Source organism: Prionailurus bengalensis, chromosome C1 (genome assembly GCF_016509475.1).
Source record: "Prionailurus bengalensis isolate Pbe53 chromosome C1, Fcat_Pben_1.1_paternal_pri, whole genome shotgun sequence".
NCBI classification, from domain to species: Eukaryota; Metazoa; Chordata; class Mammalia; order Carnivora; family Felidae; genus Prionailurus; species Prionailurus bengalensis.
Window position 1 is genome coordinate 213,801,261 of NC_057345.1, and position 20,715 is coordinate 213,821,975.

Here is a 20,715-nt window from a genome sequence, read left to right on the forward strand (position 1 = left end):
CCCCACCCCTATTACCCTCGGAAACCTTAGATAGAAGGACAGAAACACTTATGGACACATAGATATTTCCGTGTCTTTGCACACCGAAGTGGCCCCCCTCCAGGGGGCTGGCCCTGCTCCTCCAGGCCCTGACTGTCACTCCTTTGTTCCTGCTGCCACAAGTCTGTCTGCCCAGCAACTGAGAGATACTTTCACTTCCCTTTTCCCCATTTGGGCGGAGCTGCCTCTGCGTGAGTCAATTCACAAACTTCCTGCTCTGGGCTCAGCAGCTACCCTGACCCGGGCCACCCCAACTGGAGGGTTCGGAGGCCACACTTGAGGCCCAGGCGGGGCCCAGGCGGGGCCCAGAGCGGAAAGATGGCTGATGGGGGCAGCGACCTCAGCACCAGGTTAGTCTTCATCTCCCTCCCTTTGAACCTCTCTCTCTGCCCATGGCCTGTCTGCTCCGGTGTCCTTCTAAAGACACTAACCTAAATCTCTACTTTACCCAGTTTCCAAGAATGCTCACTAGCAACGTAAATAAAGTAGAGGACTAGGCAATGAGGAAATCAGGTTTTCATCTGCACACATGACTTTCCCGTTTTGTCATGCTGCTCAGACAGAGGCCCCTCTGAAGTCCCAGGGTTTTAGGACAGGGATTTGTTTTTTGTTCGTGACCTCTGAACTGTCTCGTTTCCCTCAGGCCTCCCCTACTTTCACGAGCCATTTCAAAGAAGGCAGTTGAGCAAACATAAAGTTCAGGGGAAACATCTGACAGGTTCAAACACTGGCTATGGTCTCACACCTGTCCTGTGAACAGGCTTCTGTCAGCGCCTGCGCCATTCCTGTCTCTGGCTGGGGGGGTTCTTCCTCGTCATCATGACCAAAGGAAGTAAAAGGGAAGAGAAGGGCCCAGACCGCCAAAGAGTAGTGCAGGCTCAGGTTTTTTGTCTTTACTTTGATTTTCTGTTCTGGAATGGGTTATGCCTCGGACAAAAAAAAAAAAAAAAGAAAAGAAAAGAAAAGAAAAGAAAAGAAAAGAAAAGAAAAGAAAAGGAAAGAAAAAGGCGGGGAGGAGGGAGGTAGAAATCCTATCTTATTCTCTAGCATTGGGTCAGAAATGATATTACTTAATATTTTTAATTAATTTATTGTTTAATACAAAAGGAATACATTATACATTCTTGTTCATAAAATTTTACACCAAATGAAGGTATGTAGAGGGAAAAATTCCTGTTTACTGCCTACCCCAATGCAGCTTCTAATCTGGGTCCTATTAAGCGTTTCAGGCACAGCCTTTCAGATCGTTTTCTACGTATTTCCATGTATAGCTTATTTTCCTATATATGCACTCTGTGCTTTGTGTTTTTAATAAATGGGATTATATTGTATATGCTGTTTTGCATTTTTCGTTTTCTCTTATTTTAAGAGTGAAGATCCTAGAGATCACCTTAATAATCATATAGATCTACTTCATTCTTTTTTAAAAATGATTTTTTTTTTATTTATTTTTGAGACAGAAAGAGAGAGAGCATGAGCAGGGGAGGGGCAGAGAGAGAGGGAGACACAGAATCCGAAGCAGGCTCCAGGCTCTGAGCTGTCAGCACAGGGCTCGAACTCCTGGACTGTGAGATCATGACCTGAGCTGAAGTCAGATGCCCAACCGACTGAGCCACCCAGGCGCTCCATACTTCATTCTTTTTAAGAGCTATTTTAATAGCTATTGCTATCCCATAGAATCGATATGCCATAATTTTTAAATCATCCCCCACTCCCCATTGATGGACAATTTAGGTCATATTTGATTGTTCACTTTACCAACAAGCTATGATAAGAATAATCTATTTCCTTATATTTTTGCACGCTTACAAGTATTGTCTTGTGTCAACAACCCAAAACGTGGAATCGTGGAGGCAGAGGTTACTAATATTTACTTGTCTATAGATCCTGCCAAATTGTCTTTCTAAGAAGCTAAACCGATATGTTCTCTTAACAATATCAAATGAGATAAACCATCTCCCCATGCCCAACCTTTGCAAAGGTGCTGGATAAGGAGCTGCACCTTCTTTTAATGTGCATTTTCCCAATTGCAGGGGGAGGTTGGACAGTTTTTCACGTTTATTGGCCATCTGCCTCTTTTGTGAATTGCTGCTTTATTTATGGCCGATGCCATTCAGTTGACATGACTGTCCTTTCTTTGATGAAAAGGGAGAATTTGCTAAATATTCTGAAAGGTATATACTCTCCTTGTCTTTGAACTCTGTTTATGGTGACTTTATCTTGTTAAAGCTGACGACGTACAATGTAGACTTATTATAGTATTGACTTCATGAGCTAGATGCACCCTCGTTGTTATAAATAATTAAAGTGAAACAGAAAAATTACTGATGAATTCCATGCATACTCTTGAACCACAGTTCTTGTGTTTTGAAGATGGCGGATTCAAGTCTATCTTCGTTGCACAGGAAGTTTCTTCTCTCACATCTCCAAAACGTTTACTTTTTCAATTTGGGGGCCAAACGATTCTTCCACCGAAGCAATGCTAGCCTTCACCGCTTCTATCTGCTCCCTAAATTTTCACCTCTTTCACTTTTTAACATTCTGCTCAGAAGGGTGGTCTCAAACTTTTCTTCCATGACAATTATTTTTTAGTCGCTTTTTCATTTCTTGTTATTTCCATTTTTTGTAAAGTCGGTTGTGTTTTTTTTTTTTTGGTGGGGGGACAGATGAGGTATCTGAATTTGTATCTAGATCTCTGCAGGCTTTTGGATGACTGTAAGCGCTTCGGGGATTTTTTCTTCATCCCCTGGGTTGTTCTTCCAGGTCGATTCTGTCAGCAGTTTGGTTTCAGTGCTGTTTTTACTTGCTTTCTCCCAGGCCTGTGGTGGTTTTATAGCCTATGTCACTCGTGATGGACGCCCCCCCCCAACTCCGCTATACACAGACTTGATCTGGGTGAATGTTTTTTCCCCCCAAATGTCTCATCTTATCTGAGACTGAATTGCTTCCCATCTGATCTACAGTTGAAAGGCTCTAATTTGATTCTTATCAAAAATTTTTTTTCCCTGAGGAAACTTTTATTAATTACACTATCCTTTTCCCCTGCTGATCTGCAACACCACTGTCTTCACTACTCAGTGGTCTTGTATGCAGGGCCCATTTCAAGGGCTCTCTCTTCCAGCACTGGCCTGCACGAGCCTTTTCTTACTCCCCACGCACCACGTTGTCATCGTGACCATGACTTCAGATGAACTTTTGATATCTGTGGCAGTAAATCTTCTTACCTTCTTTTCTTCCAAAGTGGCTTGGCCCTTTGCGTCTCCAAATTGGCTTGTCAATATCTTGCCAGGAATTCATTTAGATCGCGTTGAATCTATAGATCAGTTTGCAGAGGATTCATACCTTTACAACATTGTGTCTTCTATCTCATTACTGTGGTATATGCATATTACTAATTAAACTAGATTTGCTAATAAAAATTATATTTCTCTCTATAGAGGTCTTATACTTCTGCTAGATTTATTCATAGATACTTGATATCTTTATATCAAATCTACATAATTTAAAATAGGCTGTCTAGCTGCTTGTAACAAAGATACAAAAATAAATGAAAACTTTGCCAAACTCTTTTGAATTCTAATGACTTATATATACATATATGTATATATGGGGTTTTACATAATGTAAACACAATGACAGTTCTGTTTCTTCTGATCTAATCCTTCTACGTATTACTCCTTTTTCTTGCCTTACCGTGTGTGCTAGGTACTTTGTACATGGCAAATACAAGTACTGATGGTAATGATTCCATCTTGATCCTAATTTCAAAGGGAAAGTTTTTATCACTGCACAGTTATGGATGATGTTTGCTGTAGGTTTCTTTTATGAAAAGAGTTTATAAAATACTTAGATTAGAGAAGTTTTATATTGGCATCTGATATTTTCAACATAGGAGGTGTTTGTAGCCCTGTTTTCTGTTGTTTCTGCTGGTTCTCACAATTTTTTTAAATAAACTTTTAAATTTTGGAATAATTTTATACTTAAAGAAAAGTCGCAAAGACAGTACAGAAGTTTCTGTATTCTGCACACCCAGACTTATTTCCTGCGACATTATCCTCTTATGTGACTCTGGTTACGTTTTTCAAAAATGAAAAACCAATATTGGTAACGTCAGCGTGAATTAAACCCTGGACTTGTTTTCAGTTTCAACAGATTTTCCATCAACGCACATATTCTGTTTTTAGGATCCAATCCAGGGCTCCACATTTAATCTAGCCAGCCTGTCACTTATTCCCTCTGGTCTGTGACAAGTTCTCAGTCTCGCTTTGTTTTTCATGATCTTAATAGTTTGAAGAGTACTACTGGTCAGGCATTTTGTAGGCTGTTTTTTTTTTCTTTTTGTTTTGTTTTTGTTCTTATTTGGTTAGTTATTTTAGTTTTCTGGGTTTTGGGCGGTTTTTTAGTTCTTTTTTTATTTTTATTTTTTGTAGACCATTAAAAATTTTTTTTTAACGTTTATTTATTTCTGAGACAGAGAGAGACAGAGCATGAACGGGGGAGGGTCAAAGAGAGAGAGACACAGAATCTGAAACAGGCTCCAGGCTCCGAGCTGTCAGCACAGAGCCCGATGCAGGGCTCGAACTCACAGACCGCGAGATCATGACCTGAGCCGAAGTCGGCCGCTTAACTGACTGAGCCACCCAGGCGCCCCATCTTGTAGACCATTTTTTAATTTCTGTTCATCTTTATGTTTTTCTCATGATTAGACTGATTGAGGGTTTTTTTGAGAGAATACCACAGAAGTGAAGTGCCCTTCTCATCACATCATATCTGGGGATATAGCCAACCTGACTTAGCACCAGGGAAGTTGACCTTGATTATTTAATTAGGGTGGCATTTGCCAGGCTCCTCCACTGTAAAGTTACCATTTTCCCCTTTCCACAAAGGGATAAATTTTCTTCTGATTACAAAGATCATTTTGCCGGGTGTTTTTGTGTATTAGCATTGTATTGGGGAAATTATTTGTAGGTAAATCAAGGACTGCAATGAAGGTTTGGAAAGGGTTTCTGTTTGCCAAACCCAGGTGTCTCTGAAAACTCTTGAACACGGGTCAGCGTCTGAGAGCACCTGGGTGAAGCCAGGTGGTTCTCTGGGAGTGCCATTATTCCAGGCTACAGCTGCCCCCTTCACGGAATTCTCACTGGGAAGATGTGGTGGTGGTAGCTGGGACTCCCGCTGGACCCTCCATCTTTTTGTTTGTTTGTTTTTGAGAGAGAGAAACAGAGAGTGAGCGGGGAAGAGCAGAGAGAGAGGCAGAGACAGAGAATCCCAAGCAGGCTCCACATTGTCAGCTCAGAGCCTGTTGCGGGGCTTGAACTCGTGAGCTGGGAGATCATGATCAGAGCCGAACCCAAGAATCTTACGCTTAACCCACTGAGCCATCCAGGCACCCCTGGACCCTCCATCTTGTATGGACTCTAGACTTCATTTCTGTCCCTCTCTCCCCTTAAAGCTGTCAGACCTGAGGTTCTGATTCTCCAGGATCAGCAAATGCCCCTAAGTCAAAAGCGGCTGTTTGCCTGCCTCTCTGGTCTCTCCTTTTGCTTTACTTCCTCCTGGTGAAGCCTCACCATACATAGTTTCATGTCTTCAGTAACATTCTTAGATGCTATTCTCAACTTTTACGGTCTTTCCAACAGAAATCTGTATGGCTTGTGTGAGTTGGGGAAGATTGGAGTTTTTGAATCCTGTGCCACCACACCAGGAACTTCCAGTCATTGATGGATTGGTTGATTAACTGGCAGTTTTCAAAGTTTATTGCTTGACGTTTGGTTGTGACTCACGAAGTTTTTCTCTGAATGTTTTTAAGATTTTTCTCTTAGAATGTATACGTAATGAGTCTAGATTCGTTAAAAAATTTTTTTTTAAATTTTTTGTTTTTGTTTTGCGTTTATCCTTTTGGGGTTTCCAGACCTTGAATTTGTGAGTTGATGTCTTTTGGTTTTTGTTAATTGGGGTTTGTTTTTTGTTTTAATCAAAGTATGGTTGACATACAATGTTATATTAGTTTCAGGTGTACAACAGAGTGATTCAACATGTGTATACATTATGAAATGATCACCACAGTAAGTTTAGTTACCATCTGTCACCAAACATAATTATTATAATATTACTGGCTATATTCCCTGTGCTGTACTTTACATCCCTTGATTTACTTATTTTATAACTGGAAGTTTGTACCTCTTAATCCCCTTCACCTGTTTTGCCCATTCCCCTACTTACCTCCTCTCTGGCAGTCATCATTTTGTTCCCTGTATGTATGAGTCTGTTTCTGTTTTGTTTATTCATTTATTTTTTAGATTTCACACATAAATGAAATCATTTAGTATTTGTCTTTCTCTGACTTGTTTCACTTAACATAATACCTTCTAAGTCACCCATCATTGCAAATGACAAGATTTCCTTCTTTTTTTATGGCTGAGTAATATTACACACACACACACACACACACACACACACACACACACACACACACATACATGCACGCACACCACATGTTCCTTAATCATTCATCTATTGATGGAAACTTAGGTTGCTTCTATATCTTGGCGATCATAAACAGTACTTCAGTGAACCTAGGGTGCATATATCTTTTTGAATTAGTGTTTTCATTTTCTTCAGGTAAATACCCAGAAGTAGACTTCTGGATCATATGGTATGTCTATTTTTAATTTTTTGAGGAACCTCCATACTGTTTTTACATGATGGCTGCACCGGTTTGCATTCCCACCAACAGGGTGCAAGTTTTTTTTTTTCTCCACATCCTTGCCAACACTTGTTATTTGTCTTTTTGATTCCAGCCATTCTGACAGATGTGAGGTGATATCCCATTGTAGTTTGGATTTGCACTTCCTTAATGATTAGTGATGTTGAGCATCTTTTCCTATGTCTGTTTGCCATCTCTATGTCTTCTTTGAAAAAATGTCCATTCAGGTCCTCTGTCCATTTTTTTAATTGGATTGTTGGGGCTTTTTTGATGTTGAGTTGTAAGAGTTCTTTATATGTTTTGGATACTAACCCCTTATGGAATATATCATTTGCAAATATCTTCTCCCCTTTAGTAGGCTGACTTTTTATTTTGTTAATGGTGTCTTTCACTGTGCAAAAGCTTTTTAGTTTGATGTAGTCCCAGCTGTTTAGTTTTGCTTTTGTTGCCCTTGCCTAAAGAGATCCAAAAAAATACATTGCTAAGAGTTTACTACCTATGTCCAAGCGGTTACTACCTATGTTTTCTTTCAGGAGTCTTATGGTTTTAGGTCTTACATTTAGGTCTTAAAGCCATTTTGGGTTTATTTTTGTGTATGGTGTAAGATAGCAATCCAGTGTCATTCTTTTGCACGTAGCTGTCCGGTTTTCCCAGCACCATTTATTGAAGAGACTGTCTTTTCCCCCTATCCTTGCCTCCTTTGTCATAGTTTACTTAACTGTATAAGTGTGGGTTTATTTTCAGGCTCTCTATTCTGTTCCATCAATTTCTGTGTCTATTTTTGTGCCAGTACCATAATGTTTTGATTATCATAGCTTTGTAGTATATCATGAAATCTGGGATTGTGATGCCTTCAGCTTTGTTTTTCCTTCTCAAGATTTCTCTAGATACGTGGGATCCTTTGTGGTTCCATACAAATTTTTGGGTTATTTGTTCTAGTTCTGTGAAAAAAATGTTGTTGGTATTTTAATAAAAATTACATCGAATCTGTATATTGCTTTGGGTAGCATGGAAATTTTAACATTAATTCTTCCAATCCATGACCATAGTATATCTATTTATTTGTGTCATCATCAATTTCTTTCATCAATATCTTATAGTTTTCAGAGTACTGTTCTTTCACCTCCTTGGTTAAGTTTATTCCTAAGTATTTTATTATTTTTGATGCAATTGTATATGGGGTTGTTTTCTTAATTTCTTTTTCTGTTAGTTCATTATTAGTATAGAGAAAACGCAACAGATTTCTGTATATTAATTTTGTATCCTGAAAATTTACTGAATGTATTTATTAGATTTAATAGTGTTTTTGGTGGTTTTTAGGTTTTTTTTTCACATATAGTATCATGTCATCTTCAAACAGTGAGTGTTTTACATCTTCTTTACTGATTTGGATGCCTTTTATTTCTTTTTCTTGTCTGATTGCTATAGCTAAGACTTCCAGTACTATGTTGAATACAAGTGGCAAGATGGAGGGCATCCTTGTCCTGTTCATGATCTTAGAGGAAACACTTTTAACTTTTCCCTATTGGGCATGATGTTAGCTGTGGGTTTGTCATTTATGCCCTTTATTATGCTGAGATGTGTTCACTCTAAACCTACTTTGTTGAGAATTTTTATCATAAATGGATGTTGAGTTTTGTCTAATACTTTTTCTGCATCTGTTGAGATGATCATATAACCTGTATCCTTTATTTTATTAATGTGTGTATCATGTAGATCAATTTCCTGATATTGAACCACCCTTGTATCCTTGGAACAAATTCCACTTGATCATGGTGTATGATCTTTTAATGTATTGTTGAATTTGGTTTGCTAATTATTGAGGATGTTCATTTACCTTGTATTTATCTGGCATTTATAGAAGAAATATAGTAGTCTATTGATGATTTGGGGTGATTTGAAATTTAAAAAAATATATTGAAATGGTTTGTTTAATATGGACATTTTCTGTTTTGTGAAGGATTGCTGGAAATTGTCCATAAAACTGTTCGAAACTGATATTTGTTACCGTTTTTATTTTTTGAGAGAGAGAGAGTGAGCAGGGGAGGGGCCGAGGGAGAAGGAGAGATGGAGAATCTTAAGCAGACTCCACACCCAGAGCAAAGCCTGACATAGGGCTCTGTTCACAACTGTGGGATCATGACCTGAGCAGAAATCAAGAGTCAGATACTTAACTGAATGAGCCATCCAGGTGCCTCTGAAACTGATATTTGTGTGTGTAGGTGTGGGGAAAAGGCAGGGATAGGGTATGTCTCAAAGTACATTATACATTTATTCTATCACTTTTAATTCTATTTAGTTCTCATGTTGACTCTCAGTTTTGATGATTCATATTTTCCTAAAAAGTAAGCTTTTTTTCCTAGGTTGTCATATTTATTGGTAGAAAATTATACAAGGATTTCTTTTGTAAAGTTTTAATATATAGGGATTTCTTTTGTAAAGTTTTAATCTTTTCCTTAACTGCAGACACATCCTTTTCCTCATTCCTAGCATTGTTCATTTATGTCTTTTCTTTTGGTCTCTCTCTCTTTTTTTTAATGTTTATTTATATTTGAGAGAGAGAGAGAGAGAGAGAGAGAGTGAGTCAGGGAGGGGCAAAGAGAGGGAGACCCAGAATCTGAAGCAGGCTCCAGGCTCTGAGCTGTCAGCATAGGTCCCAAAGCGGGGCTTGAACTCACCGACTGTGAGATCATGACCTGAGCTAAGGTCAGTCGCTTAACCGAGTGAGCCACCCAGGCACCCATCTTTCATTCTCTTGATCAAATTTTCCATTTTGTTGTTCTCTTCAAGGAATCATCTTTTGGTTGTATTGATCCATTACTCTGATTTTTTTGTTTGAGATTTAATTAAATCCTGCTTTTCTTTATTTTCATATTTTTTTTCTTTCCTCATTTTTGTCTTCAATTTCCTTGGGGGGTGGAATTTCCTTGACCTCTTTTCTTAATACTTTGATTTAAAACTTAGTTTATTGGGGCGCCTGGGTGGCTCAGTCGGTTGGGTGTCTGACTTCAGGTCATGATCTCACGGTTCGTGGGTTCATGACTCCGAGCCCCATGTCCGGCTCTGTTCTGACAGCTCAGAGCCTGGGGCCTGCTTTGGATTCTGTGTCTCCCTCTCTCTCTCTCTGCCCCTCCTCCGCTCACACTCTGTCTCTCTGTCTCAAAAATAAATCAACATTTAAAAAAATTTAAAACTTAGTTTACTTTTCAGTGTCTCTTATTTTCTAAAAAAATGTTTCTTAGGCCATGAATGTTTATCTCTTTGCTACTTTGGGTATATCCGTGGTTCTTATATGTTTGTGGTCTTATATGTTTTCATTAGAATTTATTTCTTACTCATCTGTAATTTCTATCTTGATTTTCTCTTTAAACTAAGGACTGTTTGGAAAGAGTTTTAAAATATTCCCAGTGCATAATATTGGAGGAGTTCCTTTGTCCTGGTTGTTTGTTCTGATCTATGACATGTGGTTAGAAAATGTGTTCCTTAAGATTGTTTTCCATTTCAGAATCTATTGTTATTTTTCTTGTGGCCTAATGCATGTGATTTTGCAGGTTTTCCATGTTTGAAGGGTAATATAATGTAGTGATTAATATTGTGCTATCGAAGGCCAGCCAGGATGGAGGGTAGGAGCTGAGAGAGTAGGTAGGAAATTTGGGGAGAGGTGTTCCAAACCCTAGCTCTGGCACTACATAGCTGTAAAACATGTCCCCTCAATATTTTAAAGATATTTTCTTACACATAATGACTTCTACCATGAAGTCTGGTGAAGTGTATATTTTATGAGTATGAAATAACCTTCTACATTCTTTGTAAGGCTTTTCAACCTAACTTCCATTTGCTTTTGATTTTAGTTTTGCTACAGAGCACGCTTTACTTTGTGTTTGTTTCATGTGTCTTTTCCAATCCCTTTATTTCCAGTGTTTTTGAGCCATTTTATTTTTTCTATGTCCCTTATAAATAGAATACAGTGTACACAAAAATTAACTCAAATGGATTAAAGACTTGAATGTAAGACCTGAAACCAGAAAATTCCTAGAAGAAAACATAAGTGATAAGCTCCTTGATATTGGTCTTGGTGTTGAATTTTTGCATTTGATTCAAAAGCAAAGGCAACAAAAGCAAAAATAAACAAATGGGATACATTAAATTAAAAAGCTTCTGCACAGCAAAAGAAACCATCAGCCAACAATGAAAAGGCAGCCTACTGAATGGGAGAAAATATTTGCAAATCATATGTTCACTAAGGAGTTAATGTATAAGATATATGAAGAACTCAAACAACTCAATAGCAAAAACCCAAGTCTGATTTAAAAATGGGCAAAGGCTCTAAATAGACAGTTTTTTTTTTTCAAAAAAGAAATAAAAATGACCAATGGACTATGAAACTATGCCCAACATTACTAATCAGCAGAGAAATGCAAATCCAAACCACAATGAGATATCACCTCACACCAGTCGGAATGGCTATTGCCAAAAAGACAAGAAATAACAAGTGTTGGTGAGGATGTGGAGAAAAGGAAACTTCATGAACAATTAATCAGAATATGAATTAGTACAGCCAGTGAAAACAGTATGGATGTTCCTCAAAAAATGAAAAATAGAGCTATCATATATACGACCCATCAATTCTACTTCTGGGTATTTATCTGAAGAAAAGAAAAATGCTAATTTGAAAAGATATATTCAATCCTATGTTCATTGCAACATTATATATGATATAACTACTCTCTATATAATACTATACAATGGAATACTCCTCAGGTATAAAAAAGAAGAAAATCTTGGCACTTGTAACAATGTGGCTGGACCTTGAGGGTATTATGCCCAGTGAAATAAGTCAGAAAAAGACAAATACCATATGATTTCACTTATATGTAGAATCTAAAAAACAAAGAAACAACAAAAACCCTTCATAAGCACAGAGAACAGATCTGTGGTTATTTAGAGAGGATGGGGGTGGGGGTAGACAAAATGGGTGAGGGGACCAGTTGCATGGTGATGAGTGGTAATGAAGCTTATTGTGGTGACTTTGTAGTGTATGCAAATATCAAATTATTATGTTGTATACCTGAATATAATATCATATGCCAATTTTAGATCGATAAAAAATATATACAGCTGAATTTTATTTCCTATCCAATCTATATATTCTCATATTTTATGTCACTTTATTCCATTAGCATTTATTTTGATCACTAGTATATTTATGTTTATTCTTACTCTCTTAGTTATTAATATTTACAAGAATTTCTTCTGGTTCTCTCACCTTCTTTCTTACCTGTTTTTGAATTGGTTGCATTTCCTTTGCTCCATATTTCCCCCCGATACATTGGAAGTATTGCCTTTTTTGTTGTTGTTGAAATTTAATTTTTAATAAACATACTTAGGCTTGTATTATTCTCCCAATGCCTGGAGTTATTTAGTACCTTTTTTTAAGCTAAAAACTGGAACTTGATTTTCTTTTCCTCATCCCTCTTCCTATGCCCTCCATGAAATTTTTGAGGCTGAAAATGTCTTCATTTTACTTTTATACGTGAATGAATGTTTGTGTATGTTTAAAATTAAAGTTCACTTAAATTTTGGTCATTTTTCTTCACTGTCTTCCTGAATTCGGTGTTGCATAGGAAAATTCCAACTTCCATCCAATTTTCATTTCTTGTAGGTAAGTCGCTTTTACTTTCTGTAACCATTATGGTTTGTTTGTTATCCTTGATGTTCTAGATTTCACCATAATACATCTAGGTATGTGTTTTAAATACTCATTCTCTGTACTTGATGAGCCTTTTTAATATAAAGTTCTACCTTTCTCTGATTCATTTCGTTTGGCATAATACTCTAGCTCCATCCATGTCATTGCAAATGGCAAGATTTCATTCTTTGTTATGACTAATATTCTAGTGTATATATAAACCACATCTTCCTTATCCATTCATCAGTTGATGGACATTTGGGGTTCTATCCATAGTTTTGCTATCGTTGATAATGCACAGAGAAAGACAAATATATGATTTTACTCATATGTGGAATTTTAGAAACAAAACAAACAAACATGGGTGGGGTAACTGGTGGTTACCAGAGAGGAAGTGGGCAGGGGGATTGGTTAAATATGAGGTGGGGATTGGGAAGGGCACTTGTTTTGACGATTACCAGGTGTTGTATGTTAGTGTTGAGTAACAAAATTCTATACCTGAAACTATTGTATGTTAACTAACTGGAATTTAAATAATAACTTAAAAAAGGAGTTCTAGCTATCATTCTGAAATTCCCCTCCCCCCTCTTTTTATTGGATCTTGTGTCCTCATTCTTTCTCCTCTCCTTTTAAAATTCCCACTGGCAGAACGTCAAAACATCAGATTTTGCAGTATATCTTATTTTCTTCACACTTGCCAGATCTTCTTTTTTCTTACATTCCAGGAAAAAAATACATCTAATTAACTTTTCTTCAACTGAGTCTATTCAGCTATTAATATGCCTACCTTTATTTTTTAAAGCAGTTTTAATGAGGTATAATTTACATACTATAAAATTCACCTGTTTAAGTGTACAACTTAATTATTTTTAGCAAATTTATAGAGTTCTGCAGCCATCAGCACAATCCAAATTTAGAGCATTTCATTACCTCACAAAGTTTGCAGTTTTTTTTGTCATTTGTAGTTGGTCCCTGTTCCTATCCCCCAGCCCCAGGTCACTACTAATCTACTTTCTGTCTCTGTAGATTTCCTTTTTCTGGATATTTCATATAGATGGAATCATACAGTAGGTGGTCTTGCACATCTGGCTTCTACCGAGCATAATATTTAAAAAAATTTTTTTATGTTTATTTATTTTTGACACACAAAGAGAGACAGAGCATGAGGAGGGGAGGGGCAGAGAGAGAGGGAAACACAGAATCCGAAGCAGGCTCCAGGCTCTGAGCTGCCAGCACAGAGCCCGATGCGGGGCTCGAACTCACAGACTGCGAGATCATGACCTGAGCTGAAGTCGGACGCTCAACCGACTGAGCCACCCAGGCGCCCTGTACTGAGCATAATATTTTGAAGTTCATTCATGTTGTAGCATGATTAGTATTTCATTCTTTGTTATTGCTGAGTAATACATACTGGATGGGTCTACCACATTTTATTTATCCATTTATACCTGTTAATGGACATTTGGAATTTTTCCATTTTTTGACTATTATGGAAATGCTGCCATGAATATTTGCATATTTGTGTGAACATGTTTTCATTTCTAGGTTGATATCTAGGAGTGGAATTATTGGGTTATATGGTAACATTATGCTTTCCCACGAGCAGTGTGTAAGGGTTCCCATTTTTCCACAATCTTGCTAATTATGTCTTTGATTATAGCCAAGTCAGTAAGTATGCACTGGTATCTCATTTTGGTTTTAATTTGCTTTTCCCCTAATGACTAATGATGTTGGATGTCTTGTGTTTACCTTCTTAATATCTTTTTGAAGAAATAGCTATTAAAATAATATATATATATTTATAATTTATATATATTTATAATATATTTTTTACATTATTTAAATTCTTTATAATTTTTATTTTTATTTTATTATATATATAAATATATAATTTTATTATATTTTTATATTATTTATAATTTATATATAATATATAATTTATATATATTTATAATATATATTTATAATATATATTATATATTTATAATTATATAATATATATTATATATAATATATATTATATATTTATATTTATATATATTTATTATGTATTATAATATATATTATTTATTTATAATATATTATATATATTTTTTATATTTCATTTTTTATTTTTTAAAATTGACATCCAAATTACTCAGCATATAGTGCAACAATGATTTCAGGAGTAGATTCCTTAGTTCCCCTTACCCATTTAGCCCATCCCCCCTCCCACAACCCCTCCCATAACCCTCAGTTTGTTCTCCATATTTATGAGTCTCTTCTGTTTTGTCAAACTCCCTGTTTTTATATTATTTTTGTTTCCCTTCCCTTATGTTCATCTGTTTTGTCTTTTAAAGTCCTCATATGAATGAAGTCATGTGAGTTTTGTCTTTCTCTGACTAATTTCACTTAGCAAAATACTCTCCAGTTCCAACCACGTAGTTGCAAATGGCAAGATTTCATTGTTTTTGGTTGCCAAGTAATACTCCATTGTATATATATACCACATTTTCTTCATCCATTCATCCACCGATGGACATTTGGGCTCTTTCCATACTTCAGCTATTGTTGGTAGTGCTGCTGTAAACATTGGGGTGCCTGTGTCCCTTCCAAACAGCATACCTGTATCCCTTGGATAAATACCTAGTAGTGCAATTGCTGGGTCATAGGGTAGTTCTATTTTTAATTTTTTGAGGAACCTCCATACTGTTTTCCAGAGTGGCTGCACCAGTTTGCATTCCCACCAACAATGCAAAAGAGATCCTCTGTCTCCGCATCCTCACCAACATCTGTTGTTGCCTGAGTTGTTAATGTTAGCCATGCTGACAGGTGTGAGGTGATATCTTATTGTGGTTTTGACTTGTATTTCCCTGACAATGAGTGATGTTGAGCATTTTTTCATGTGTCAGTTGGCCATCTGGATATCTTCTTTGGAGAAGTGTCTATTCATGTCTTTTGCCCCTTTCGTCACTGGATTATTTGTTTTTTGGGTGTTGAGTTTGATAAGTTCTTTACAGATTTTGGATACCAACCCTTTATCTGATATGTCATTTGCAAATATCTTCTCCCATACCGTTGGTTGCCTTTTAGTTTTCCTGATTGTTTCCTTCGCTGTGCAGAAGCTTTTTATTTTGATGAGGTCCCAGTAGTTCATTTTTGCTTTTGTTTCCCTTGCCTCTGGAGACGTGTTGAATAAGAAGTTGCTGTGGCCAAGATCAAAGAGGTTTTGCCTGCTTTCTTCTCAAGGATTTTGACAGCTTCCTGTCTTACATTTAGGTCTTTCATCCATTTTGAGTTTATTTTTGTGTATGGTGTAAGAAAGTGGTCCAGGTTCATTTTTCTTCATGCTGCTGTCCAGTTTTCCCAGCCACATTTGCTGAAGAAACTGTCTTTATTCCATTGGGTATTCTTTCCTGCTTTGTCTTTATTCCATTGGATATTCTTTCCTGCTTTGTCAAAGATTAGTTGGCCGTATGTTTGTGGGTCCTTTCTAATCTTTGTTGCTTTTGATAGTCATCTTTTCTCCCCTCAGAGAGTCCCCCTTAAAACTTCTTGCAGGGCTGGTTTAGTGGTCACAAACTCCTTTAATTTTTGTTTGTCTGGGAAACTTTTTATCTCTCCTATTTTGAATGACAACCTTGCTGGATAAAGAATTCTTGGCAGCATATTTTTCTGATTTAGCACACTGAATATATCCTGCCACTCCTTTCTGCCCTGCCAAGGTTCTGTGGATAGGTCTGTTGCAAACCTGATCTGTCTTCCCTTGTAGGTTAGGGACTTTTTTTCCCTTGCCACTTTCATGATTCTCTCCTTGCCTGAGTATTTTGTGAATTTGACTATGATATGCCTTCTTGATGGTCGGTTTTTGTTGAATCTAATGGGGGTCCTCTGTGCTTCCTGGATTTTGATGTCTGTCTTTCCCCAGGTTAGGAAAGTTTTCTGCTGTGATTTGCTCACATAACCTTCTACCCCTATTTCTCTCTCTTCCTCTTCTGGGATCCCTATGATTCTGATGTTACTCCTTTTTAACAAGTCACTGATTTCTCTAATTCTTAAATCGTGCTCTTTTGCCTTAATCTCCCTCTTTTTTTCTGCTTCATTATTCTCTGTAAGTTTGTCCTCTATATCGCTGATTTTCTGTTCTGCCTTTTCCATCCTTGCTGCCACTGCATCCATCCGTATTGCAGCTCAGTTATAACATTTTTAATTTCATTCTGACTATTTTTTACTTCTTTTATCTCTGCAGAAAGGGATTCTAATCTATTTTCGACTCCAGCTAGTATTCTTATTATCATGATTTTAAATTCTGGTTCAGACATCTTGCTTGTATCTGTGTTGGTAAATCCCTGGCTGTCATTTCTTCATGCTCTTTCTTTTGTGGTGAATTCCTTCATTTGGTCATTTTTAAGGGATAAAAGGAATTAATAATGTAGAAAAATTAAAATTTAAAATATTAAAAATTAAAAAAAATTAAAATTAAAAAATTAAACACACACACACACAAATCTAATAAAGGATGCTAGATCCTAGGTGTGTTTTGGTCTGGGTGTTGAAAGTGGTTTGACAGATTAGAGAAAAAAAGGGGGGGGGAAAGGAAATCTTTGAGAATTTGAAAAAATGAATACACTGAAGTAGACTAAAATTAGATGATGGGAGTAAAATAGAACTTGAAAAAATTTACACAAAAGTAAAAATATAGTAGAAAAAATGAAAAATATTTTTAATAAAAATTAAAAATAAAAATGATTTTTTCTCTTTCTGTATTCAAGAAAAAAGATATGAAAAAGGGAAAACATAGAAAAAAAGAAATCATTTGAAAAAGTGAATACACTGTAGTAGACTAAAATAAAATGATGGAAGTAAAATAGAATTTGAAAAAAATTACATCAAAGCAAAAAATACAGTGAAAAAATTAAGGAAAAATATTTTTAATGGAAATTGAAAGTAAAAATGAAGTTTTTCTCTTTCTGCATTCAAGAAAATGAAAAGAAACGAAAAAGAGAGAAAAGAAAGAAAAAAGAAAAAAATCATTTGAAAATTTGAAAAGGTGAATACACTGAAGTAAACTAAAATAAAATGATGGAAGTAAGATGGAATTTGAAAAAATTTACACAAAAGTAAAAAAATAGTAAAAAAAATTAAAGAAAAATATTTTTAACAACAATTGAAAATAAAAATGAATTTTTTCTCTTTTTGTATTCAAGACAAAGAAAAGTAGTGTAAAAGAGAAAAAAAAGAAAGAAAATTGAATAGATGGACCTAGCAGATTGAAATAGGACTGAAATTACTTCGTTTTCCCCTAGAAGCCAGACTATGCAGCGCTTTATAGTCCATAAACTAAGCCGGCGGTGAGACTTGTGTTCTTGAAGATCGAGGTTGACCCAATTGGGTGGGGCTCGGTGTATTGGCTCCGTTCTCCACTAGATGGCGCTGCTACCCTACTGGGGTGGAGGGTTGCGGCGCTCTTAGGTGCGTATGCGCTTGCGCGGGGGGCTGAAAATGGCGTCTCCCAGCTCCTCAGTCTCTAGTATGGGAATTTTCTCTGCAATCAGCAATCGCTCAACCGTCCTCTGTCTTCAGCTTTCGTCCACTCCTGGCTTCTTCACTGTCCGTGGCCTAGTCCCAGGCAGCACCTCTCTCCCGAGCCCTGTCTCAGACGCGGCTGTTTTCCCCGACCCCTTACTTCCGAAGGACCGCGGCTTTGACCCGTTCCGCCCCTCTGCGGGAGGGTCTCACCGAGCACCGGCCGAATGAGCAATGGCCGAATGTCAGCTGCACCCAGGAACGCTTGTGGGACCCTGCTGCTGCTGGTGCCCCGAGACTGCGGTCAGGGGCCAGCCCGCCCCAGAAAAAATTCACGAGATAGCGTAGCAGCAGCTTTTCAGGGATTATGGAAAAACACCACACACTTCTGGCACCAGGTTTCACCCTTACCGACCTTGCCCCCGCACCAGCGAATGTGGCCGTTTTCTGGGGTCTGCTGGTAACAGGTGGCTTCAACAGTCTCTACCAAATGCCCTTCCAGCAGTGGAACCGCTCTTCCCCGTGTGGCCCGAGAACCTCCCAGACCCCACTCTGCTCCTGGGGACTCGCCCTTCCCACCAGAGCACCGCCAGGTAGCGTGCTGTGGAGTTGCAACGTTTGCGCTCCCCTTGTTTACAGTCTTAATGGAATTTTAACTCTCTCCTTTCTCCTTTCTCCCTTTTTAGTTTAGTCCCTATGGCCGTTTCCAATTTTCCACTTTCTCTCCAGCTGCTTTTGGGGAAGGGTGCTTTTCCCATATTCTCCCCCCGTCCCCAGTCTCTGTCCTCTCTCCACCCGCGAAAGCAGTTCCCTACCCTCCTTGGCTTCTCGCTCCCCAGATTCACCTCTGTGCGCCGCATACCTGCTGAATTCTGTGGTTCAAGTTGTGCAGATTGTTGTGTGAATCCTCCATCAGTTTTCTAGGTGTGTCGGATGGTTTAGCGTTGGTCTGGCTGGATTTCATGGACACGAGGCACACAAAATGCTTCCGTGCTGTTCCGCCATCTTGGCTCCTCCCCTCTCGTTGGCTCTATTATTTATATTTCCTCTGATGTTACCAAAATATGGTCAAAGATGGATCTGAAGGGACCTGGGTGGAATTTTGATTCTCTTCATTAAGCCAATGTTAACAGCCTAGGATGTAGCACTCCATGTTTTTCCCAAAATTTGTTCCAAACTTTACACACAAATGAGAGATTTTTACTACTTTGATCTGTATACAAATGGGGTCATAACATATTAATCTGAACCTGATGTTTTCATTTATCAGTAGAATTATGCCCTTCATTCCAAATTACTAGGAATAAATAGCAACATACCATTTCAAATTATGGATTTGCCATAAGCTCCTCTGCTATTCAGCTAACGGACAGTCAGGTTTTGGGGGTAGTCTTTTTTTTTTTTTTTTATGAAATTTATTGACAAATTGGTTTCCATACAACACCCAGTGCTCATCCCAAAAGGTGCCCTCCTCAATACCCATCACCCACCCTCTCCTCCCTCCCACCCCCCATCAACCCTCAGTTTGTTCTCAGTTTTTAACAGTCTCTTATGCTTTGGCTCTCTCCCATTCTAACCTCTTTTTTTTTTTTTTCCTTCCCCTCCCCCATGGGTTCCTGTTAAGTTTCTCAGGATCCACATAAGAGTGAAACCATATGGTATCTGTCTTTCTCTGTATGGCTTATTTCACTTAGCATCACACTCTCCAGTTCCATCCACGTTGCTACAAAAGGCCATATTTCATTTTTTCTCATTGCCACGTAATATTCCATTGTGTATATAAACCACAATTTCTTTATCCATTCATCAGTTGATGGACATTTAGGCTCTTTCCATAATTTGGCTATTGTTGAGAGTGCTGCTATGAACATTGGGGTACAAGTGGCCCTATGCATCAGTACTCCTGTATCCCTTGGATAAATTCCTAGCAGTGCTATTGCTGGGTCATAGGGTAGGTCTATTTTTAATTTTCTGAGGAACCTCCACACTGCTTTCCAGAGCGGCTGCACCAATTTGCATTCCCACCAACAGTGCAAGAGGGTTCCTGTTTCTCCACATCTTCTCCAGCATCTATAGTCTCCTGATTTGTTCATTTTGGCCACTCTGACTGGTGTGAGGTGATACCTGAGTGTGGTTTTGATTTGTATTTCCCTGATAAGGAGCGACGCTGAACATCTTTTCATGTGCCTGTTGGCCATCCGGATGTCTTCTTTAGAGAAGTGTCTATTCATGTTTTCTGCCCATTTCTTCACTGGGTTATTTGTTTTTCGGGTGTGGAGTTTGGTGAGCTCTTGATAGATTTTGGATACTAGCCCTTTGTCCGATATGTCATTTGCAAATATCTTTTCCCATTCCGTTGGTTGCCTTTTAGTTTTGTTGGCTGTTTCCTTTGCTGTGCAGAAGCTTTTTATCTTCATAAGGTCCCAGTAATTCACTTTTGCTTTTAATTCCCTTGCCTTTGGGGATGTGTCGAGTAAGAGATTGCTACGGCTGAGGTCAGAGAGGTCTTTTCCTGCTTTCTCCTCTAAGGTTTTGATGGTTTCCTGTCTCACATTTAGGTCCTTTATCCATTTTGAGTTTATTTTTGTGAATGGTGTGAGAAAGTGGTCTAGTTTCAACCTTCTGCATGTTGCTGTCCAGTTCTCCCAGCACCATTTGTTAAAGAGGCTGTCTTTCTTCCATTGGATGTTCTTTCCTGCTTTGTCAAAGATGAGTTGGCCATACGTTTGTGGGTCTAGTTCTGGGGTTTCTATTCTATTCCATTGGTCTATGTGTC

At 37.9% G+C, this 20,715-nt stretch overlaps 1 protein-coding gene across 4 annotated transcripts in view; it reads left to right on the forward strand.

Annotated features, from left to right (window-relative positions):
* The first annotated feature begins 228 nt into the window (after positions 1-228).
* Positions 229-20,715, forward strand: part of SP100 (SP100 nuclear antigen) — a 100,370-nt gene continuing 79,883 nt past the window's right edge. For 2 of the 4 annotated variants that reach the window (XM_043578130.1, XM_043578131.1), the window contains exon 1: positions 229-389. In XM_043578130.1, the coding sequence (XP_043434065.1) occupies positions 358-389 (32 nt within the window). In that variant the 5' untranslated portion in view covers positions 229-357. The remainder of the gene's footprint in view (positions 390-20,715) is intronic. The other 2 variants (XM_043578128.1, XM_043578129.1) reach the window with 1 other exon arrangement.